The sequence below is a fragment of the Cavia porcellus genome, unplaced genomic scaffold (genome assembly GCF_034190915.1).
Source record: "Cavia porcellus strain 051 isolate PalLab524CR breed Dunkin Hartley unplaced genomic scaffold, mCavPor4.1 scaffold_6, whole genome shotgun sequence".
NCBI classification, from domain to species: Eukaryota; Metazoa; Chordata; class Mammalia; order Rodentia; family Caviidae; genus Cavia; species Cavia porcellus.
Genome location: NW_026947489.1, coordinates 44,818,353 through 44,838,377, shown reverse-complemented (window position 1 = coordinate 44,838,377; position 20,025 = coordinate 44,818,353). Strand labels below are relative to the sequence as shown.

The following is a 20,025-nucleotide window of genomic DNA, read 5'->3' as shown; positions in this document are numbered from 1 at the left end:
TGGGAACAAACAGATGAGGAATTTGGATGGATAACTGAGAGAGATTTAAAAGTAAGATAAATGGATGTTATTAAATTATGTGGAAATGCCCAGCCCAAAGCCTTTTTATTCCCTTTGCTTATATCATTTCCAACTTTTATGAAAAAAGAAGTTCACATTGAAGGCATAGTTAAATGGAAGGTTAACAGTGCTTAATTGGATAACCTACTATAGTATATAATGAGGCTGTTTCTGCCTTCATCAAATTTATATGTGCATCAGCCATGAGTAATTGAATGTAAATTAAGGGCAGGTTCACTATGTGCATGCCAAATAGTGGTTAAAAATGATTCCTTTATTTATAATTTTATCTATAATTCGTGCCTATAGCTTTTGAAAAAAATATGTATCTCATATATATGGGAAATACACACATACACACACACACACACACACACACATATATATATATATATATATATATATATATATATATGAACTATCATATAAAAACTATCAGATTTGCATATATATATATATTATATACACATACAGTACATATCTGAACAATATCAGATTTGTTTCTGTACATGTCGTATTTTTATTGTGAGAGATTTTATAAGGATACATCAAATGAGAAAATTCACAATCAAGGAGTTTTGAAATGACCATTTTTGTTAATATCATAAAGACTGTAGTTATAGAAGGTTACTGTATTTAGAAGAAGAGCATAGTAGATGTAAGGTTCTGTCATTTGACCTACATTATAGAGCAATGTCAGTTGCAGTCATCTAAATTACACCATTTACATGAAGGAAAAGAACAGATCAAAGATGAGTAAGTCAAGTAGCTTTCCTCTTTGATACGATTAGATTTGGGAGGAATGAGAGACTGGAAGCCGAAAATTACTGACAGCTATAGATGTGATGGATAGTGGCCCAGTTTAGGTAATTATGTGAACATTTTCTTCACATGTTGCTGCTTTCACACAATCACATTCATTGAGTATCTCCAGCCAGTTGCTTTTAAAAGATGCATATTTTAAGCTTGTAATTTTGGCTGTCAGAAAATAGGCCACTGTACATTTATTGTGCAGAATTTACAAATTCTGCATATTGTTGAACTTTCATTTGTGTTCTTGTTTAGTGATGAAAACACTGCAGAATTCAACCTAAAGCTTCTGTAAGTTAAATCTGCCCTGGGAAGTGATGCTCATCACCTGGGAAGCACTGTTGTGTTTTTGTTTCTCTGGCTTTATTTTTCTCATTCAGGTCTCATTTATGATACATATCACATGACCTGTCAGTCTCCTGAGAAAGTCTCTAAATCCAGGATTTAATGGCAGGGCTGTATACTCTTCCTGTCAATGAGGTCACAGTGAAATTTACTTGATGGAGATGCATCACCCACAGTGGGCTGGTTGTGAAGTTTTAGACAGAAATTTCAGCAACTCAATATTACCTCTCTACTAATATCACCCACTCATTTACATGCTGTGTTTTATCTCTGTGTCTCTCTTTAATAAAAGTATGTAGCTAGAAAGGATGCAGAAATTATTTGTACTGTGTATACAGCCTAGACCTCTAATGTGGCCATCATTAGTTGACATCATCCAACATGAAAAGCTTAGGGATTGTGGCTTTCATTTGTCAATACCTTCATGACAATCTACTTCTCTCATTCATGCCCCATTTCAAGTCATTCAAGATGACAGAACCTTATGGAGTGCATTCTTTCAGACCTTTCTGCACACACACACACACGCATGCACACACAAAAACATAAATACACATATGGAGTTTGAACTGTGTGACAAGAAACAGGAAGAGTAGTTTGACAGCTAATAAAAAATGAAAGCTAGAAATTCATTGAATGCTAGCTTAGAAGAAAAGTCTTCACAGCCAGTAAGATCTATTTAGCTTTTGCTTTCTTGGTTTTGCTTGAGGTGAGCCTAGAAAATTCTCAGAACTCAAACTTGACAAGTCCCACCTACTTTTCAAAACCCCAGGTAGCTCGAATTCCTATAGAAGCTATACAAATCTGATACATAAGATCATGAATTCCTATAGTAAAAGATGCCTGTATGCTCAATTGCTTCTTAGCTGGAGACTTTTAAGTCTCAAAAACAGCAGTTCTTCACAAATTGCAGCTGTTCATTTATGGCTAGCTCCTAGCTACAGAAAAAGTTCATGAAAATCATGGTATAGATGGTAAAAGAAGCACATAAGAGATAGATTATGTAGCCTTCTTAATAACAAAATGAAGAACCTAAGCATAACTATAAATTATGGCTTAAAAGCAACCTTTTCAATGAGTTTGCACCCAAGTGTCTCTAAATGAACTCTAGACTGGGGACTAGTTCAGTGGTAGCCTAGCCTGTGTTGAATCCTCAGCATCCATACATACATACATATGCACATACATATATCTGTGCATGCATACATACTGTTACAGTGACCAGGGAACCCTAAAAGATGAAGTAATTTTATGAGGCTTAAATATTCAAATTATGAATTAAAATGAAATGTTCAAATTATGAATTCTGATAGTAACATACACTGCTGAAGAAAACTTCCCCAGCAATAAACTATTCATTAGGTGAAATAATGTTAAGAAAACCAACAGACTAAATTTTATGTTATGTATAACCACAAAGGATCCAGACATAGATCTATGTTTATGCAGCATCCTCAGAAAAATGTGCATACTGTAAAACAAGAGACAGGGAGAAGTTTTACGCCAGTCCCTGTGATTATTCAACAGTGTTTCTAGGTTATTGTTTCATATCTTGCAATGCCAAACAACAGATAAGAGTCACAGCAGAAGCGGTAGATGGATGGTAAGAGAAGGGAGAAGTGAAGAAGACTAAGTCAACAGCTATGGTTCTACTTGGCATTGTGGCAGCTGACCTCTGCATAACTGGCCTGGAAGATTCAGTATGGTGCCTGTTGATACATGAAAGTGATCCATTTGAAATTTGTTGCCCCAGATCAAAGGTCATACCCTCAACTGTCACTGGGAAAAGGCTTTCTTGGATGTGAAATGGGTCTTCCTTGTGCTTTGCCAACAGTTAATGTCTTCAGGTTGCTTCTGCTGTTTTCATTACCAGACTCTGGTTCTTTTGGCAACTGACTCAAAATCCTTTTCCCAAAATTGGTGACCTTCAACAATAGCCAGGAAATAAAATAAAGCCATAATTAAAACAGGCATTCCTTGGGAAAAGGAGTTGGAATTTAGTAAATCAGGCATCCAGTGACTCCAAAACTGGGTCCAGAAAGGACAGTGGAGAATAGTAAACTAAAGTTCGGGGACCATCCACTGAAGATACCTGCCACACTTTGTTCTTTGCGATCTTTGCACTACATGCTATAAGTTTCACAAACTTTACTAAGTATACATTGAAAAAGTGGATCACAGTTATAACACAGGACTCAAAAGTGTATAGCTTTGTCTAATTTATAAGCAACAGATAGATCAGTTTGTGAAAAGATAATTTGGTGAAACTAAGCAAGTACCAAGTAAGCACAATTACTGTTGAATGGGGATGAAAGAGGTTAGAAAAATAAGCTATTCTGAAAAATCTTGCTGCTGTTGTTAGAGGATATTCAGCCTTGAAGACAATACCTTGCATTGTTGACAATTACATATTTTCTAATATTGTGAAAAGAACCACTGGCTTGCTGATTAAGACAATCCCTGCAAGCACCAAACTGAAAAATTTCATGATTTCAGCCTTTGTGTAATGTCATCCTTTTTTTGTGTCCACTCATACAAATTGGGTCCTTTTTTTCTCTCCTTTTCTCTGAAACCCAGAATCTGAGTCCAAATATGGTTGTGGATAAACTGCTGTGCTGAGTGCAACATCTAAACTAGGATCTGGTCTGGAATGGGCCCTGTGTCTCATGAGCTGCTCATGTGACTAAGATTCATTGTCTTAGGTAACATAATTTCCTCTCAGCTACCCCATCATTACTTATCTAGAATATCTATATCTGCAAGCAAGAGCCAGTGAAGTAAGAGTTTTACGTGCCATTTTATTTATCCTCCAAAGAACCCTTCACAGTAGATACTGTTACAGACATTTTACAAATGATTTTTCAAAGCACAAGATTAGATAAGTAATGTCCCTAAATATTCACAGCTAGTGCTGATGAAATGGGATGAAACTGACATGACCATTCAAGCTGGTTCTCTTAAGAGAGTCTATTTCATTGCTTCTAGCCTCGTGCGTTAACTGAGGCTGGATCATATAAAATTTCTTCCTTATGTACAAGTCTCTTTCTTAGGATATTTCAACACCTCTAACATGAGAGTAGTTTTTGTCATCTTGGTTGTTTGTGATGATATTGATCTCATCCTACAAAAAATTTAGTTTTCCAAAGTAGACTTCTTCACTTTAAATAAGTTTTGCTTATTTTTTCACCTCAAATGAATTCCAGTAACCCTTATATCGACTGTTTCAGTTACCAACAGATTCTTCACCTCTTCTTTGCTTTGGCTTTCCTCTTCTCCCTCAGTTCTTTTAGACATAATCCTGGCGAATGGGTATGCAGAGTTGCTGGATTTCCTTATTATTTTATCATGTAGATTGATATATTTCTTGGGTATGTTTTATATTTTGTCACTCTACTACACTGGAACATCATTTTCACATTGATTTCATGAAAATCTCCAACTTTCATTGTCCCAACACAGGTGAGGTATTTTCATCTGCCTTGGTGGGTATAAATTAGATCCGAGGGCAAAATTTTATTGAGGCTTCAATGATTTTATGTAACTTTTTACATATGTAAAAAAATTTTAAATAGTTTAATTGCATCATGAATCTACCCAGACATTACTTACATTTTTCTTTGGAATTCAAATTAGTTTTAACATAAGATCTCATTGTGTTAATATCTCTCCTCCTAGGAGCTCTTTTTTTTTTTTTTTTTTTTTTTAAACAGGATAGAAAGAACTCCAACAAAGAGGGAAAAGCATGCAAATATTTTTTCAGGGTAGCATTTCAGACCAGTTAGATGTCTGCTTGTGTTTCTCTGACATCCTCCAAAATTGAAATTTAATCTTCACTTGACCACAAAGAAATCCAATTTAAGTAAAATTGACTTTTTAATCAGATTTTGGTACTTTTAATTAATGATGTGCTGTATAATTTCAAGGGATAAGACCATCTAGTTCTCAACAAAAATAGCTCCTCTTTTGTCCATTAAAGAAATTGAGCATAAGTAGAACATAAGGACCTGGAAACAAATATTTGGAAGGGAACTAGATGGAAACAAGCAAAAAGTTTATTTGACTCAACTTGTCCTATTTCCAAGAAAGCATCTGTCTGGTACTGCAGTGATCAGCTGCTTTGAAACGATAATTTTTATTCTTGTGGATCCTCATTTATTGTTATTGTTTAAGAATTTTACTAATCTTAATTTTATTATTTTTTTGAATTTCTTTTGGCCCAAACTTAAGTAGCTTTTTACCCTTTTGTGCCTTTTAGATCACTTAGATAATCTACAGAAAGCAAGGTTCCAGGAAAAGGCATGTATATATGGACAATCCTATTTAGCATAATACTTCAGGATTCAAGAATTGTTAAACCTATTCAAAGACCCATTAAAGTATTTGGCAGGTCTATATGGCAACCAGTGTGTCTTCATCAAGTGATACCATTCTCTTCAGACAAAATTTCTTGAAAGACATTGAGCTGTATTGTATCAAACGCTTTGTGGGTCAATGTATAAATACTATATGGCATTTTGAGAAATCCTTTGGTTCTTATACCCCAAGATTTCATGGAGTGTTTCTCACTATATTTATTGCATTATCTTGTATCTTATGTTCAATTGATCTTCTTTTTGAGGAATTTTGAAAACTCTGCTTTCCAACCAATGTAAATGGGTAAAAGATTTCAATCCTGAATTTTTAAAACTAGTCAGATTAATATCGTATCTACCAAATAGCATTAAACAGTGCTATAGTGGGGTGCAGACACTAATCATCCTTCATTGCTAAACAGATGAATATCAAGAAGCCATCAACTGAGGAATGGATAAAAAAGTTGTGGTATTTCTATACAATGGAATATTATTCAGCTATAAAGAAGGATCACATTGAGATATTTATCAATAAATGGGCGCAGCTTGAGACCATACTCATAAGTGAAATAAATCAATCTCGCATGTATGAATACCGAATAGTTTCCCTAATGTAAGTAATGATTCAAATATATGAAAATATGTGGCAATCATGATTCCCCATTATGTGGCCTTGAAGCCTTATAAAATTTTCACTTATTAATTAGAAAGGCTTTATTCCGGGCTTCTTGATATGAAAATATTTGAAGCTATAGTATATGAAATTTTATCCAAATATCTCAAGGAAAAAGACAGACACTATGGTAACTATTATTCTTTAAAAAAATTATTTAGTTATTTCTTATGTTTATTTTAATTAAGGGAAAAATTTTAAAAATTAGGATATATAATAGTAACTCTTTTCGATTTCCTATTAACTTGTTTTGAAGTCCTGTAATGCTCCCACGATCTTGTTTTGACTGATTAGACTCTGTTCCATTCTGTGGGATAGTATCAGGTCCGAGGGTATAAGCAACTACTTTGAAGGCAGTAAGATTCACTAAGATGCCCATTCTGGTTTGACTATTGTCTCCTTTGGAAGTCCTGTAATGTTTACAATGTCTAAGTTTTATTGGTCTTGTTCTCTACTGTTTTGTCCAACTTTATAAATCTAATGAGATAGACAAATCTTTTTAAGGAAACAAGAGACAACGTTGATAACTATTGTTAATAACCGTATACTCTGTTCTACATCATGTGCTAAGTCTATCCTTGGTTTTTCACTGACAGCTTTGTTCTGCCATATTTGACTTTATTCTCCCCCCCCAAAAAAAGTAATAAGAACTAAGGAGTAATAAAATCTGAAATGTGTAAATTTTGTTGTAAAAAGAGAGGAAGGGGAAAAAAGAGCTCTAACGGATATAACAGCAAGTATGTATAGGGATGTTGAATAGCTGACTATATTAATGTTTTTGGATCATTGAACACAGCTGTTTGTAGTCTCTCTGTTTGAATGTCTACTTTGTATTCTTTGATACTGTGATTTGAGCAACTATTTCCAAGATGATAATATGTAATCTATTAACAGGTGATTTCTTACTGTTATGCTTTTTTTTGTAGTTCTGTATTATATGTAACCTTACACTGCTTTGTTTTGTTTTGTGTTTTTCTCTTTTTCCTCTTAAATAAAAAAAAAAAAAAAAAAAAGGAAGAAAAAAAAAAAAAAAAAAAAAAAGAAGCCACACTTAACAAAAAACATTCAGAGCACACTTAAAAAGAATCTCTTTCCAGAGCATACACTGTGTTCATGACTAGGTCCTAATTCAAAGTTCAGGTCAAAAGAAAATGATCAGAAAATAATTAAGATCAGTAAAATGTATTAACAATACCTGAGGACCCACAAGAACAGGAATCACTGTCTCAAAGCAGCTGGTCATTGTGGTATCAGACAGATGCTCTCTGGGCTTGTGACTTTTATCTTAGAAATGGGCCAAGTTGAATCATGTACTCATTTTCAGTACATGGACATTTCTTATGGAAACCAAAAGGAACATTTGAATGGATAAAGAAAAATTATAACTGGAGTTAAAGTAAGTAAATGAGCAAAATAAGCCAAATAAATGAAGTCAAACACATGCATAAAACTCACCAGACATAAGACACCTGCACATAAAAAGATACAGAATTATGCTAGTCATGCAGTGGAGGCAGTTGATATAACTGTATTTTGTACCAAATAGTATCCAGTTTTCTTTAATCTGAATATTCTAATGATAGCATTATATAGTCTTAAATTTTGAAAGTGATAAATCAAATGTTTGCGTATAATTTCAGTTAATTTTTTACCTATGGAAATTAGGGTATGTCTTCATATTGCTTCTGATATTCAACATCAGAATTCAGAAAGTGTCCTTGGTGTTTAAGTTCCTTTACTATTTGAAAAGAAATCATGTTTCTTTTACTATCTTTAATAACTTTCACAGTTGCCACTAAATATTTCAAATCAGTTTCATATTTGTTGGTCCATAATTATATTTCTCACCAAATTCAGAGATGTTAGTAGCTTTACACATTTTATAAAAATGCATTAAGAACCTTGAATTCTCCTAAAACAAGATATCACATGTTAAAACATAATTTTCAAAATTTTAAACAGAATTCTCACAAGCATAGGCATATGTCAAGATTTCATTTAGCTCCATCAGCGTGTTAACACAGCCAGTTCAAAAGAGGAAAGCATCTACTTCTGTATCCACAGCTATCTCAATTACATATCTATAAATAGAAATTTTGGCATCAGTCCTGTATCCATAGCTATCTCAATTACATATCTATAAATAGAAATTTTGGCATCAGTCCTAAGTGAGACCAGTTTTTCCTCTATCAGTTATTTAATGTAAAGAACCCATTTATATTAAACACTTGTCATACCCAAGAGTTTTAATAAGATGGGTGCTTTTTGTCTTTACAATTTTAGATCCATAGTTCTTTAGCCATCAGATTCATTCAAAGAGTTTGTTAAAACAGATTTCTGTGCTGCATCCCAGCATTTCTGTAGTCCTGAGGTTCGGCCTGGGATCCTGATGCACCCATGCAAGCCTGGAGAACCACTGAGATGAGCATAGGCTTGAGGATCTGCTGAGCAGCAGTATTGAATAAGCCCTAGGGAAGTCAGTGCAAGCTCTGCTTGAGTGCCCTGATACTTTCTTTGCTATTCCTTTTGCTTCTCCAAGATTAGCTACACCTGTGTTTCCACTGGTGAGTCTACATTGTTAGCAGCATAGCTGCTGTCTGGGAATTTCCCTATATCTCAACACCTCAAGTTCTGAATAAGGCTCAGAATAAGGCTCAAGCTCCCAGTGCCCTGCCCCAGAGACCTGGCCTCCCTCCCTCACCCTGTTCCTATAAGTTATTTCAATTGCACAGTGAACCAGAACTAGAAGTCTCCAGATCACTTGTCATAAACTTGAAAAGCACTCTCCCCCACCAGTTATCACTGGTGAGCCCACTTAGGAGAAGGTTTCAATTTTTGAAAGTTTGGAATCATATAGATATAATCCTTAAATTTTCAACCTGCCATTTCCTTTTCTGTTCTTCTGCCTGTGCAGCCTTCATTTCTTGAAAGAAGTAAACATTTTAAAGATGCCAAGGAAATTTGAGGACTGAGAATAATCACTCAGGAAAAAGCTGGTCCTTGTAATATTTTGGAAGATTTATAGGAGCCAGACTTCTAGAAGTTGTGGCTATGAAGTGGGTACCTAGAAGTTGGAAGAGAACATTGAGTGCATGTGCCAAGAATATGGCTGAGCTATAAAGGAGAGATTAAGGAAATTATGTGGAGATGTAATAGCTCAGTCAAAGATAATTTATCTTTTAGAGAGAATAAGCAGTGCAAAGAGAGTTTAAAAATGGAGCAATAGCGTTCAATAATGTTACAGATGTAACATTAAGGAAGAAGGAGGCCAATCTCTGGACTAAAATAGTTAGCTTTGGAGAGTACAGAAATATTTTTGTCAAAGCCTACAAGAAGGAATGAAGTTGCTTATGTCAAGTGGTCTTGTCAAATAAGAGACAACATTGCAGGAATTAGAAGTGAAAAACCTAGTAAATGTTAAGATAAGAGTACACTTGCTGGCCAGATCAGTGTAAAACTGATGAATTTCGCATTGGACTGCCTGCTACAACTTTTCCACTACACTGTACTCAGGACTGGTGGAAATAGCTGAGGGTAGAGATGACCTCAACATCCAAGCCTGATTTTCTTTCTATGTAATAGATACTCCTCTAGTTCAAGAAGATTTGACAGTCCCCATGGGGGCATTTTGTGTTTCATAATTACTACATGTCCCATCTGACCAGGAGTTGGATTCTTGTCATCATTTGCCTATGTTGGGCCTATGCAAAGAACTGAAATGTGAACTATAATTAACTGTCATTGGTTCCTTCTTGTCATAGAGAGAAAGAAATTCCCCAAAGCAAGTAGGCAAGATAAGTCCCTCAAGATAAGTCCCTCAAAGTTTTATGTGGGACTCAATTTAAGAAGTTCTCAAATAGTCTCAAAGCAGAACCATACTTCTGTTTCTAGTTGGATGTACTGTGGTATTTTCACCAGTTTTTTTGTTCAGGCCAGAATGCTCACTCCTGGAAGTCAGTGTGGCAGACAGGAGGGAAGAAAGCCTGTGGATCAGTCACAGGGAGACTCAACAGCATGTGTGTGTCTCTTTCCAGGACCATGAAACCTCTTTCCCCAGGGCACTCTCAGCTCAGAGGCTGTCCCCCCGCTGGTGCTTCCTAGATGGTGAGTGTTTCTGTACTTCCCAGAATGGGATGTGGGCTAGGAAATCCTAGGAAAGGTATGGATTGGTTAGAGTGCAACTAGTATTCCCAAAGGCTTCCTTTGACACTGCCTGATCAGAATTTGTATCTTGAATCATGTGGACTGGCTAATGTTGCGGTTACTTTTCCCGAAGACCTTTCCCTAGAAGCATGTTGATTAACTCTACCTGAACTCAGTTTAAACTGCTCATGCTAACATTTTCCTTTTATCATTCCCCTTTCCCTCAATCTGTCATGTGCCAATAGAGAAAGTTTATAAGTACAGATGGATACTAATTCTTGTGTGATTTGCATGTCATAGAACTTTTCTTTTTTTTTGGTGAGACTGTCATTTCTATATAATGTATAAATTTTTGTAAAAAGGAAAAAAATTTGAACTTCATTCAGATCTGCTCTGCAGAGGATGATATACTGCATGCGTAATGAGGTAGTTATTTTATGATTGCTTAATGAGTCCATTTGCCATATCTCTTCTCACTCCTGGATGCTGCCTGGTCCTAATTATCTATTTAATTACCATATCCATACCAAAGCACATTCTCATTTTTGTGCATTCTTGCTCATATACCACCTAGAGTATTGACCACACCCAGTCTCTGTGTTGTTTGTGTGGGAGTATAGTGTTCATTGGTTAGATGTATGTGTATTTGAGAGGAGATATGTGTGGAAATGAGTATTACAACATTGGTGAACTACACATGGTTATGAAGACAGACACTTATGTATATATGTTATAAAATTTGTATCCCACAAAAATCAGAAACAGGTTTTCTTTAGTGGCTCAGCAACTGCTTCTGAAGAGTTCCTTCCTCCACAGCAAAGAGGATCACGGTGATTTGTTATTACTAAATGCACAGAGTAATATCTTTTTATTTAAGAAAATTATGAAAATATTTATGTAGTTATTGTGCTCTATATGTAACCTTGATAAAACCACTAATGTGGATAATGGTCTTTGCTATGTTTTAATCACTTTCTCATTGCTGAGACAATCCAGACACACACAGATAGAAAGAGAAACAGGTTATTTCAACTCACACTTCAGAGATGTCAGTGCTTGCATGGTCAGCAGAATGACATGGCAGAGGACACTAGTGGACAGGGAGCAGAGAGGAGCCTAGGAGAGTGAGAACTCTTCCAACCAGCCTCCACCTATTCACTGCTGCTCCAAAAACCCCACTTGGGAAAGCATGTGTTTCTTATAGGACATCTATACGGTTACGGTATAAACCGTAACCATGCAGATACTACTCTATAGAAGGCTTCACTGAATGCCTACTAATGGTTAAAACGTGTTTAATATCATTTCTAAAATATTGCTGAGAAGGATAGAGTATGCTAAGTTCATATGGGGCAGACTTGACTTTACTCTTTCATTTTAAAAAGCAAAGACTATGTTATTTCTTACTGGATTTTCTTTGGAAAAAGCCACTCTTTAAACATTTTTTATTTTTTTTAAAGTTTTGTATTTTGAATTTTTCTCTCTTGTGTTCTTTTTTGATAAAAAAATCTACCTGTAATATAATATTTGCACTCTGTTAGGTTTCAGTTGTGAACAACATAATTTTTTATATTAAAAATAATTTAAAATATTTTCTGGACTCCTAAAATTTATACTTCAGATTTTTTTTAAGCCACATATGAAGCTCAATCTTATTTAAGAGAATGCTTAAATGTATTTTTTCTTTTGTATTTTCGATTCCTTCAGACATATACCTAGGGATGCTGTATGAAATTGAAATGACCCTTTAAGTCCAGATTTGGTCCTGGCCTGCATCTTCAAGTTGTTTTCCAAAAATAAAAGTCACTTACCTACAAGTCTGTTTAACTACAGTCTTTTTTCTTCTCCCTGCCTTCCTTAACTTACTAAAACTCAAGTGCCAATTCTGTTTAGGTCCTGCAGATTTTTAGTGATGAAAAAAGAAAGAAACATTCCTTTAGAGAGTCAGTCCTTTAATAATTCTCCTTTAAAGAGTCAGGTCTCAGATCTCTGTCTCAGTTTTCTGTAAACATAGTCTCTGCAAGAAGTTTAAACAAAATATAAATTTGCATAGAGGTAAGAACAGTACATTCTGGGCTAGGGATTAACATGGAAGTAGAAGAATTTGAGGTAGTTCTTAAAATGTAGTAAAATCTAGGTAGCAGGTGTGATAGACTTCCTACATATTGGGATGGCAGTATGGAAGACCGAGTTTCTCTCTGTGGATTCAGGTTGGCTAGCATGACTGGAACATATGAGTTTTGTTGGCACAGTGAAAGGGAGCGCTTAAACTTGGTGACAGATTAGATGACGCTGAATACCACATGTATTTTTTTTCTCCTAGCGACTTCTGCAGACCGCTTTTATCGAATAGACAGATCTCAGGTAAGTTTTCTTCAGCTTGCTTATGAAATTGAAAACTTCCTAAGGTCACATTACCGTATTAACAGCTAATCTCATACATTTTTTTTTTTCTCATACATTTTTCTAACAGCAACACTTATGCATTTTGGAATGGCATTCATAGTCCAAACCATGAACCTTTCTATCTTCATCTGTTTTGCGGTTCATGGACTTACTGGCAGGGCTTGACCTTGCAAATGACTACAGATAATAACCTGACTTCTAAACATAATCACTAGCCTGCACTTCGCATTGCATGCATTTCCAGATAGCTAGTTCAAGATCCTAGATGTTTACGTAGGCTGTTTAGTTTCAGTTCATCAGCTCTAAATTTCAATAATGAGCAACATTTTTACTTAAGGTTAACAAGTTGTCTCACTCTGGGAATTGTTCTGGAATAAATTGTAAAATTCAATATTAAACCTGGTGATAAAATCAGTCATCCCAGAAGCCATTTGGCTTTGAGTCCAAGCTGCCATGCACTCACACTGGCCCTAGTGAAAAGCCCGTGAGTTGTCTTCTCCTCCTCTCTTCCTTTTTTCCTGTGGTACTTCACATGTGAACCTAGGGCCTTCGCACTGAGTTATGTTTCCCACCCTTTTTAGTTTCTGTTTTCACACAGAGACTCCTGAAGTCACTAAGCTGCCCAGGCCAGGCTCAAACTTACATTCCTTCTGTCTCAGCTTCCCAGAGTGCTGGAATTACAGGCATGTGCCATCATGCCTGACTGGGAATCACTTCTTTGACAGTATTGAGGAAGATTAAGAGGAGAGACCATTTCCAGTTGCACTAAGAAGAGTGCAGTCAGTTGGAAATCCTGAATAAGGAACCCAACTCTCCCCATTGCCCACTGGTGTTTCAGGGAGGGACATGAACTGCTCAGGTTTCAAAGGAAACTCAGTGACCTTATGACACAGAATTTCATTGTACCTCAAGACCAAGCATGGTCTGTTTATTTATCCTTTGGATGGTGGATTTGAATGTCCTGTCAGTCATCTGACAGACTCACTTTTCTTCCTTAGGAACATTTGCACTTTGTGATGGAGATTTCCCAAGATGAGATTTTTATTCTCGACCCAGATACAGTGGTGTCCCAGCAGGCAGGGACACCTCCGGGCATGCCTGACTTGGTGGTGGAGCAGGCCTCAGGGTGAGTGTGCCTCTCTTTGGTCGATACTGCCAAGAGGCTGACCACAGGTGACTTCCATATCTGCTCTGGCTTTCAGTTTGACTTTCTAATGGCAGCTAACTGTTTTGTAGTATAAATTTTCTTGTGTTTATTTCCATCAAAGTCCAGCTGGATCTGTTGTTAGACTGTCTATGAATGGCTGTGTGTAGAAAACTTTATTCCCTGTCAAGCTGATATCATGGCAGAATATTTTTACCCACTACAACAACACTGCCCACCAAACCAAGAAAATACAAAAGTTTGCTTTATTGCATACATGTTTGTTTTATTTTGTCTGTTACTCAAAAACGTGACACTCTTGACCTGGTAGTTATTCTCCTCTTCCTCTTTTCTTCTGCACTGTTTTAGACTGCCTGAAGCATACTGATTATATAATTACTATACCATATCAAGCTCTAAGAGCTGTGAATAGTGTGATCCTATATTTCGTCCACCACTTCACAATGACTTTATTTTAAGTGTTCTGGGCTTGTTTTCTGACCATAAAATGCAGTAGTAATACCTACTCAGAGAATTGTTAGAAGAGGAAAAAAACTGTTACAGATAAAACACCTAAAATGGTTTCTGGCATTTGGTGCATACTTAAGTCTTATGTTATTAAAATCATTATTACTGTCATTTCACAATGACCTTGAAAATTTTCTTCTTTTTAATATTTAAATTTTTTGATAGAGACATGATATCCCTTGAGTTCACTATTTAGCCCAGAAAACTCATAGTAATCCTCCTACCTCAGCCTCCTGTGTGCTGGAATTCATAGGTCTGAGGCACCATGCTTGGCAAAAATTTTGTTCCATAATTATTTAAATCTACAGGTAAGAAAATTGAAGCTTCAAATGTTATAATACTTGGCTAATACTGCACAAAAAAGAAAAGAAAAATGAGATTTCTGATGCCAGATCCCATGCATTTAACTACTACATTGTATTACCAAAGTATTATTAATATTTCTAAATTCTTTCAGAATTGCTTGACAGTTCAGAAATATTTGGAAGGTTTGTGTATGTGTATTGGAAAAACACAACAATGGAAAAATAAAAGCAGACAAAAATCTCTGCCTTTGTGAATTCTGATGAATTTCATAGACTTTCCTGATTTATAAGGTCTGAGTAGCAAAGTAAGAATTGCTCTCGAAAGGACACACAACCACCTACACAGCATACACAAATCGTGTACACTCCCAGAGTAGCAGACATATTCACCTAAGGTAACCCTTTTCCCTGTCTGCCCCTGCATTTTGGCTGTGTCTCAGTATTTTGCTCATTGCTGCTATTTTGGAGGCTCTGTCACTCCACCCATGCCGCAAGCTGTCCAGGATATGTCCTGAGTGGGTGGGGCATCCAGAGCTGGCAGGAGGGGCAGAGTGGGATACATACTGAGGCACTTTGGAAAGCCAGCGCCAGGGGCATCAGGGCTGTGTGGTATGAGGGAAAGATCGCTAGGCATAAGTGGTAGGCCAGTAGAACCTAGAGGTCTGTGGGGCCGCTTCACAGGCTGCGGCTCTGCCTCAGCCTTCTTTGCTATGGGGAAGGATGCAGCACTGCATGCTGCTGCTGAAGTGACTGGCGCAGGCGTCCAGGTGTTTACTGGGGCCCAGTCTGGGCTCTCACACTGGTTCTGATGAAGAATGAAGTTGTCCTGCTGAGGTAGTCTTGGGCTCTGCACTGTCATTCTCCCTATGCCACATGATGAAACAAAGGCACAACTTTGCCCTTGGTTAGACCTCTGAGGTCGACTCGGCTCCAGATATAATAGCTCTTTTCTAATTTTCATTTCTGTGCCTGAATCCATTGCTTCTTACTCAGTGTCCTTGTATGTAAAAAGGACAAAACCATATTGTGAGTTTGTGATTGTTGAGAAATGTTAATGAAATAGTAAATGTGAAGTAAATCCTCAGTGAAGATGGATTTCCTTCTCACATCTAGAGAAAAGGATCATCCTGAGGAAGAACAGGACGCGTCATGTGCTTGCTATGAACACTTAACTGCCTGCGGCCTTCCTTCCTCCAGGCTGTCAGACTGGTGGACTCCTGCCCTGCAGAAGCGCATGCTGAGTGACAGTGGTCTGGGAATGATAACTCCCCACTATGATGATGCAGATATAAAAGATCTCAGCCACTCCCGTGTGCTACAGTGAGTCTCTGGCTATTTTATTTTGTGTTGCTGTGATCGCTGGGGGAGGATTTATACCATGGATATCACAGACTGGACTGACTCTCTTCAGGGTCCTCCAGCTGTCTCACCTTTGTGTTATCCTGCAATTTGACATTCTGTTTCCCTTGCTCACTTTTGTCTGCCCCAGACTCTTGATGAGGCTTCATTCTCCCCTGAGGTACCTTGGAGACTTTGCACATAGATCTAGAAGCAGTTTAAACTTTGCCATTGCTCTATTAATTTGTTTTTCTATTAGAGTCCCATATTTATCCTGTGTCCTTGCTTGTTACATCATAAAGACATACAGGAGAGTAATTATGAGAATCTGGAAGTGACACAGTTTTCCACTTGTGTGAGCATTTGCTATTTCCCTTGTTTCTAGACCATAGCCTGTGTGTATGCATTCTGTATATTACTACAGTAGCTTTTTGGTCAAAGTAAGTTCCATTTGTGTGTGGTTGTCTCTGTGAGTAAATAAATGCACAATTTGTTCACAGGTCAAAACAATGGAGGGATTTTCCTCTCAGGTCTGGTCACAGACCTAAGGAAAGCAGGATGCAGGGTAGAATTGTACTTCAGCACTGGTACCTTGTTTGCCCTAAATCCCTCCTTTGCCATCCCTAATTGCAATAGCAGGCTCTGGAGTGCAGCCAGTGGTCACAGACATATTCCTTACATCCCTTTTTAATATTAGCCAGTTGCTCCATCTCAGATTTACATTTATTTACAGCAGCTCCTGAAATAGGCTGGTATTCAGTCCTATCTGAGGTTGCAATAAAATACCGACAATGGCCTGGTAACACGCAGTCTTACCTTTTGACCCAGTAGCAAGATTATTGAAGTGCTCAGAAGACCAGGGTTAACTGAAGAAGCAAAATAGCACATTGTTTCTAAAGGAGGATCAGAAGCAATTTGGTGCAACAAAAGGGAGAAAAATGAGAAATTTCAAGCTAATTATTTCATTGGCAAAGGTTATACTTGGACACTTTGAGGGCAAAAGGAGACTTCATTTGAATTACTTCTCTGTATTTTTTCTTATTTTCTTATGTGAAAAGGAGAACAAAAAAAAGAGAAGTAGTGGATTTTCTTTTTTAATTAAACTGTGTTAGTTTCTGGTGGCATTTTGATTGTTTACAATTCAATGTTTTTCCATTTCCTTTTTATACAGAATTGAGATCTGTAAACCAGATGAGCCAGCCACCCATGAATTAAAGAACTGATCATCTATCTGTGGGCAGACTTATTAGAAAATTAGAGTTTTAATTAGCTGTGGAAATAGAAATTAAGCCTACTCAAGCCAGCTGAATTATTTAGTATTCAGACCATTTTCAAAAAGTGGAATATTATCTCAATTTATACTTTCTGTATAAAATATATTGATGTATATCATGATGTATAAAGTGATTTTTTGTAAGGTAGTATTTTTCCCAAGAATCACAAAAAATGTACCACTTTATATAATAGCCAAGTTCTTAAAACCCAGGATCTAAGTTAATCTTAATTTTATTTAGTCATCCCTCAGTATCTATAGGAGTTGTGATTCCAGGACCCACTGCAGATACCAAAATCTGTGAATGTTCACAAACCACACACAAGCAGAACTTACTTTGCTTGACCCACTGCAGATACCAAAATCTGTGGATGTGCACAATAAAATGGTGCAGTATTAGCATAGAGTACTTACTAGTAAATACTGTATACATTTATTATACTGTATTGTTTAGGGAACACTGACAAAAATATCTGCCTATGCTCAGTATAAACACAGTTTTTATCCATATCTTTTATCTTCACTTGATTGAATCTATGGATCTCTGAATATAGGGAGCCCACTATGTTGTTCTTTTAGGGATTCCTTCTAATTTTGGTTGATCTTCCATTGGCAACTATCAGAATAAATTATTTGATTCTTGATCCAATCCCCAGCCTTTGAGTTGCCTAACTGGACCTCACACACCTGAGATCATATTAGTCATCCCCACTGCAATCTGATTCCCTGAAGACCACTGCACAAAAAATGGATTGTTTTAAGCCACTTTAAAAGCAAATGAAGGACATGCCAAACTAAATACCTTACCTCAACTTAGGGTTAGTTATCATCATCATCATCATCATCAGTTGTTGTAATTATTATTTCCCTTAATTCCTTCGGAGGAGCATCTTTTTATTTCATCTGGAGGTTATCTCTGCTGCAAAATAGGTATAACTGGACTTATGAAAATACCTAATAATATGAGGAATAGCTACTATTGATGCAACACTTCCTGTCTTCTTTGAGGCATAATGACTTATCTTTAGTTCTTTCAACAGCTTTAAACATTAACCATTTTTTAAGATAAGTAAACTGAGGCTAGCAGAGGAGAAACTTTAACTGAATGGCTAGACAGCAGGTGGATAGAGCTAAGGACAGTTTGACTGATGGCTTTTTCTTTTGTCACTGTATTGTGCTGTTTTCTTAAAGAGATCACAAAAAGTCAGTACACCTAGAGCCCCAATTCCCAGGGCCCTAGGAAGATTTACTTTGATTTCTGTTTGTAATGTGCAAATTTTGATACTACAGAAATACTACCCTATATTAACTGTTCAATTGTGAACTTATGTGAAAGTTGAAAACTAATCTTAAAAGTTGCTTCATTTTTAAAAACAACATTGAAGAAGAGACATTGAAACACAAACTAATGTTAGACTTCTGTTTTAAAAGTGTTAAGTATATATTACATATATCCTAATGTAAATAGGTACAAAAATTATACAGAAGACACTCCTCTGATTTATTTTACCCACTCCTCTGATTTATGATGTTATTATTTTGCTTTGCATAGATTTTCTTTCAAACCTTAAACAATATAAAGAAATATAAAATGTGCATTGTTTTGTGATTTACTCTGTATAACTTTTTATCACTACTTGACTCACACCATATATGTGTGTGTGTGTGTGTGTGTGTGTGTGTGTGTGGAGGCTTTAAGTAATTTTATTTGGTATGAAAGGTTTTTCCAGGAAGAATATTCACAAATCAGCACATGAAATGGCTGTGGTGGCTCTGGCCTGTCACCACAGTGTATCTGTAATTGGAAGGCTGAGGCAAAAAGATCACTACTTGTTTGAGGGCTATATAATGAGTTCAAAGTCAACCTGAGCTACATAGAGAAACCTTGTTTCAAAAAAAAAAAAAAAATTAAGGAAAAAGAAAAGAATCAGTATGAGAAAAGAACCTGAAAGTAATTGTAACTCTATTGCCATTTGCTGCTTTCAGCTTTAAAACTTCAGTGAACTCTGAGATAAGAACTGTTCAATTTCTGATTGACAGTGCTAATTACCACTAAGAAGAAATCAAAAGGGAAGCTTTAAAAATGTTTAGAACTAAAAACAGTCCTGGGGTTTTTAGGATATGATTAAAATATCATTCACAGAATGGTTTCCAAGAGTAACTTAGAAAAAAATATATACAAATAAGCAAAGCATTCAGTTTGATAGAAGTCTTTCTTTAAAGAATAAAAGAATGATAGAAAATAAAGAGTGAAATCAATGTGAAGGAGAAAAACAAAGTAAATAACCAGGATTTTTAAAAAATTGATTCTTTTGAAAGATAAGAAAGGGGATGAAATTCCAGGATTTCCTTTTTTTCAACTTCATATAGAAAACAGAAAGGAAGACATACAGTGCTTTCACTGGTTCACTCTTCCTCCAGGAGCAGAGGCCACTTGAAGGTCTTCTGCCATTCAAGTGCTAACAAACCCAACTGCTTTGGGTCTCGGGGCTTCTTCTAGTTTTAACAGTTAGTTTCTTGAATGCATGCAGACCCTTCCTTTAGAAAGAATGAGAAAGTATGAACCAACAGGGTAAATAAGATGAATGCGTTATATTTCTGTAATTACTATACTAATTGCATTTCTGTTGTCTCTATTTAGAACCATT

The 20,025-nt window shown here is 36.3% G+C and overlaps 1 protein-coding gene across 1 annotated transcript in view; it reads left to right on the top strand.

Moving 5' to 3' along the window:
* The window catches only part of Dgki (diacylglycerol kinase iota), a 466,489-nt gene that overhangs the window by 376,114 nt on the left and 70,350 nt on the right, over positions 1-20,025 (top strand). The window contains 4 exon segments of the mRNA XM_063250554.1: positions 10,275-10,344; positions 12,707-12,747; positions 13,788-13,915; positions 15,964-16,086. Of these exon segments, the coding sequence (XP_063106624.1) occupies positions 10,275-10,344; positions 12,707-12,747; positions 13,788-13,915; positions 15,964-16,086 (362 nt within the window).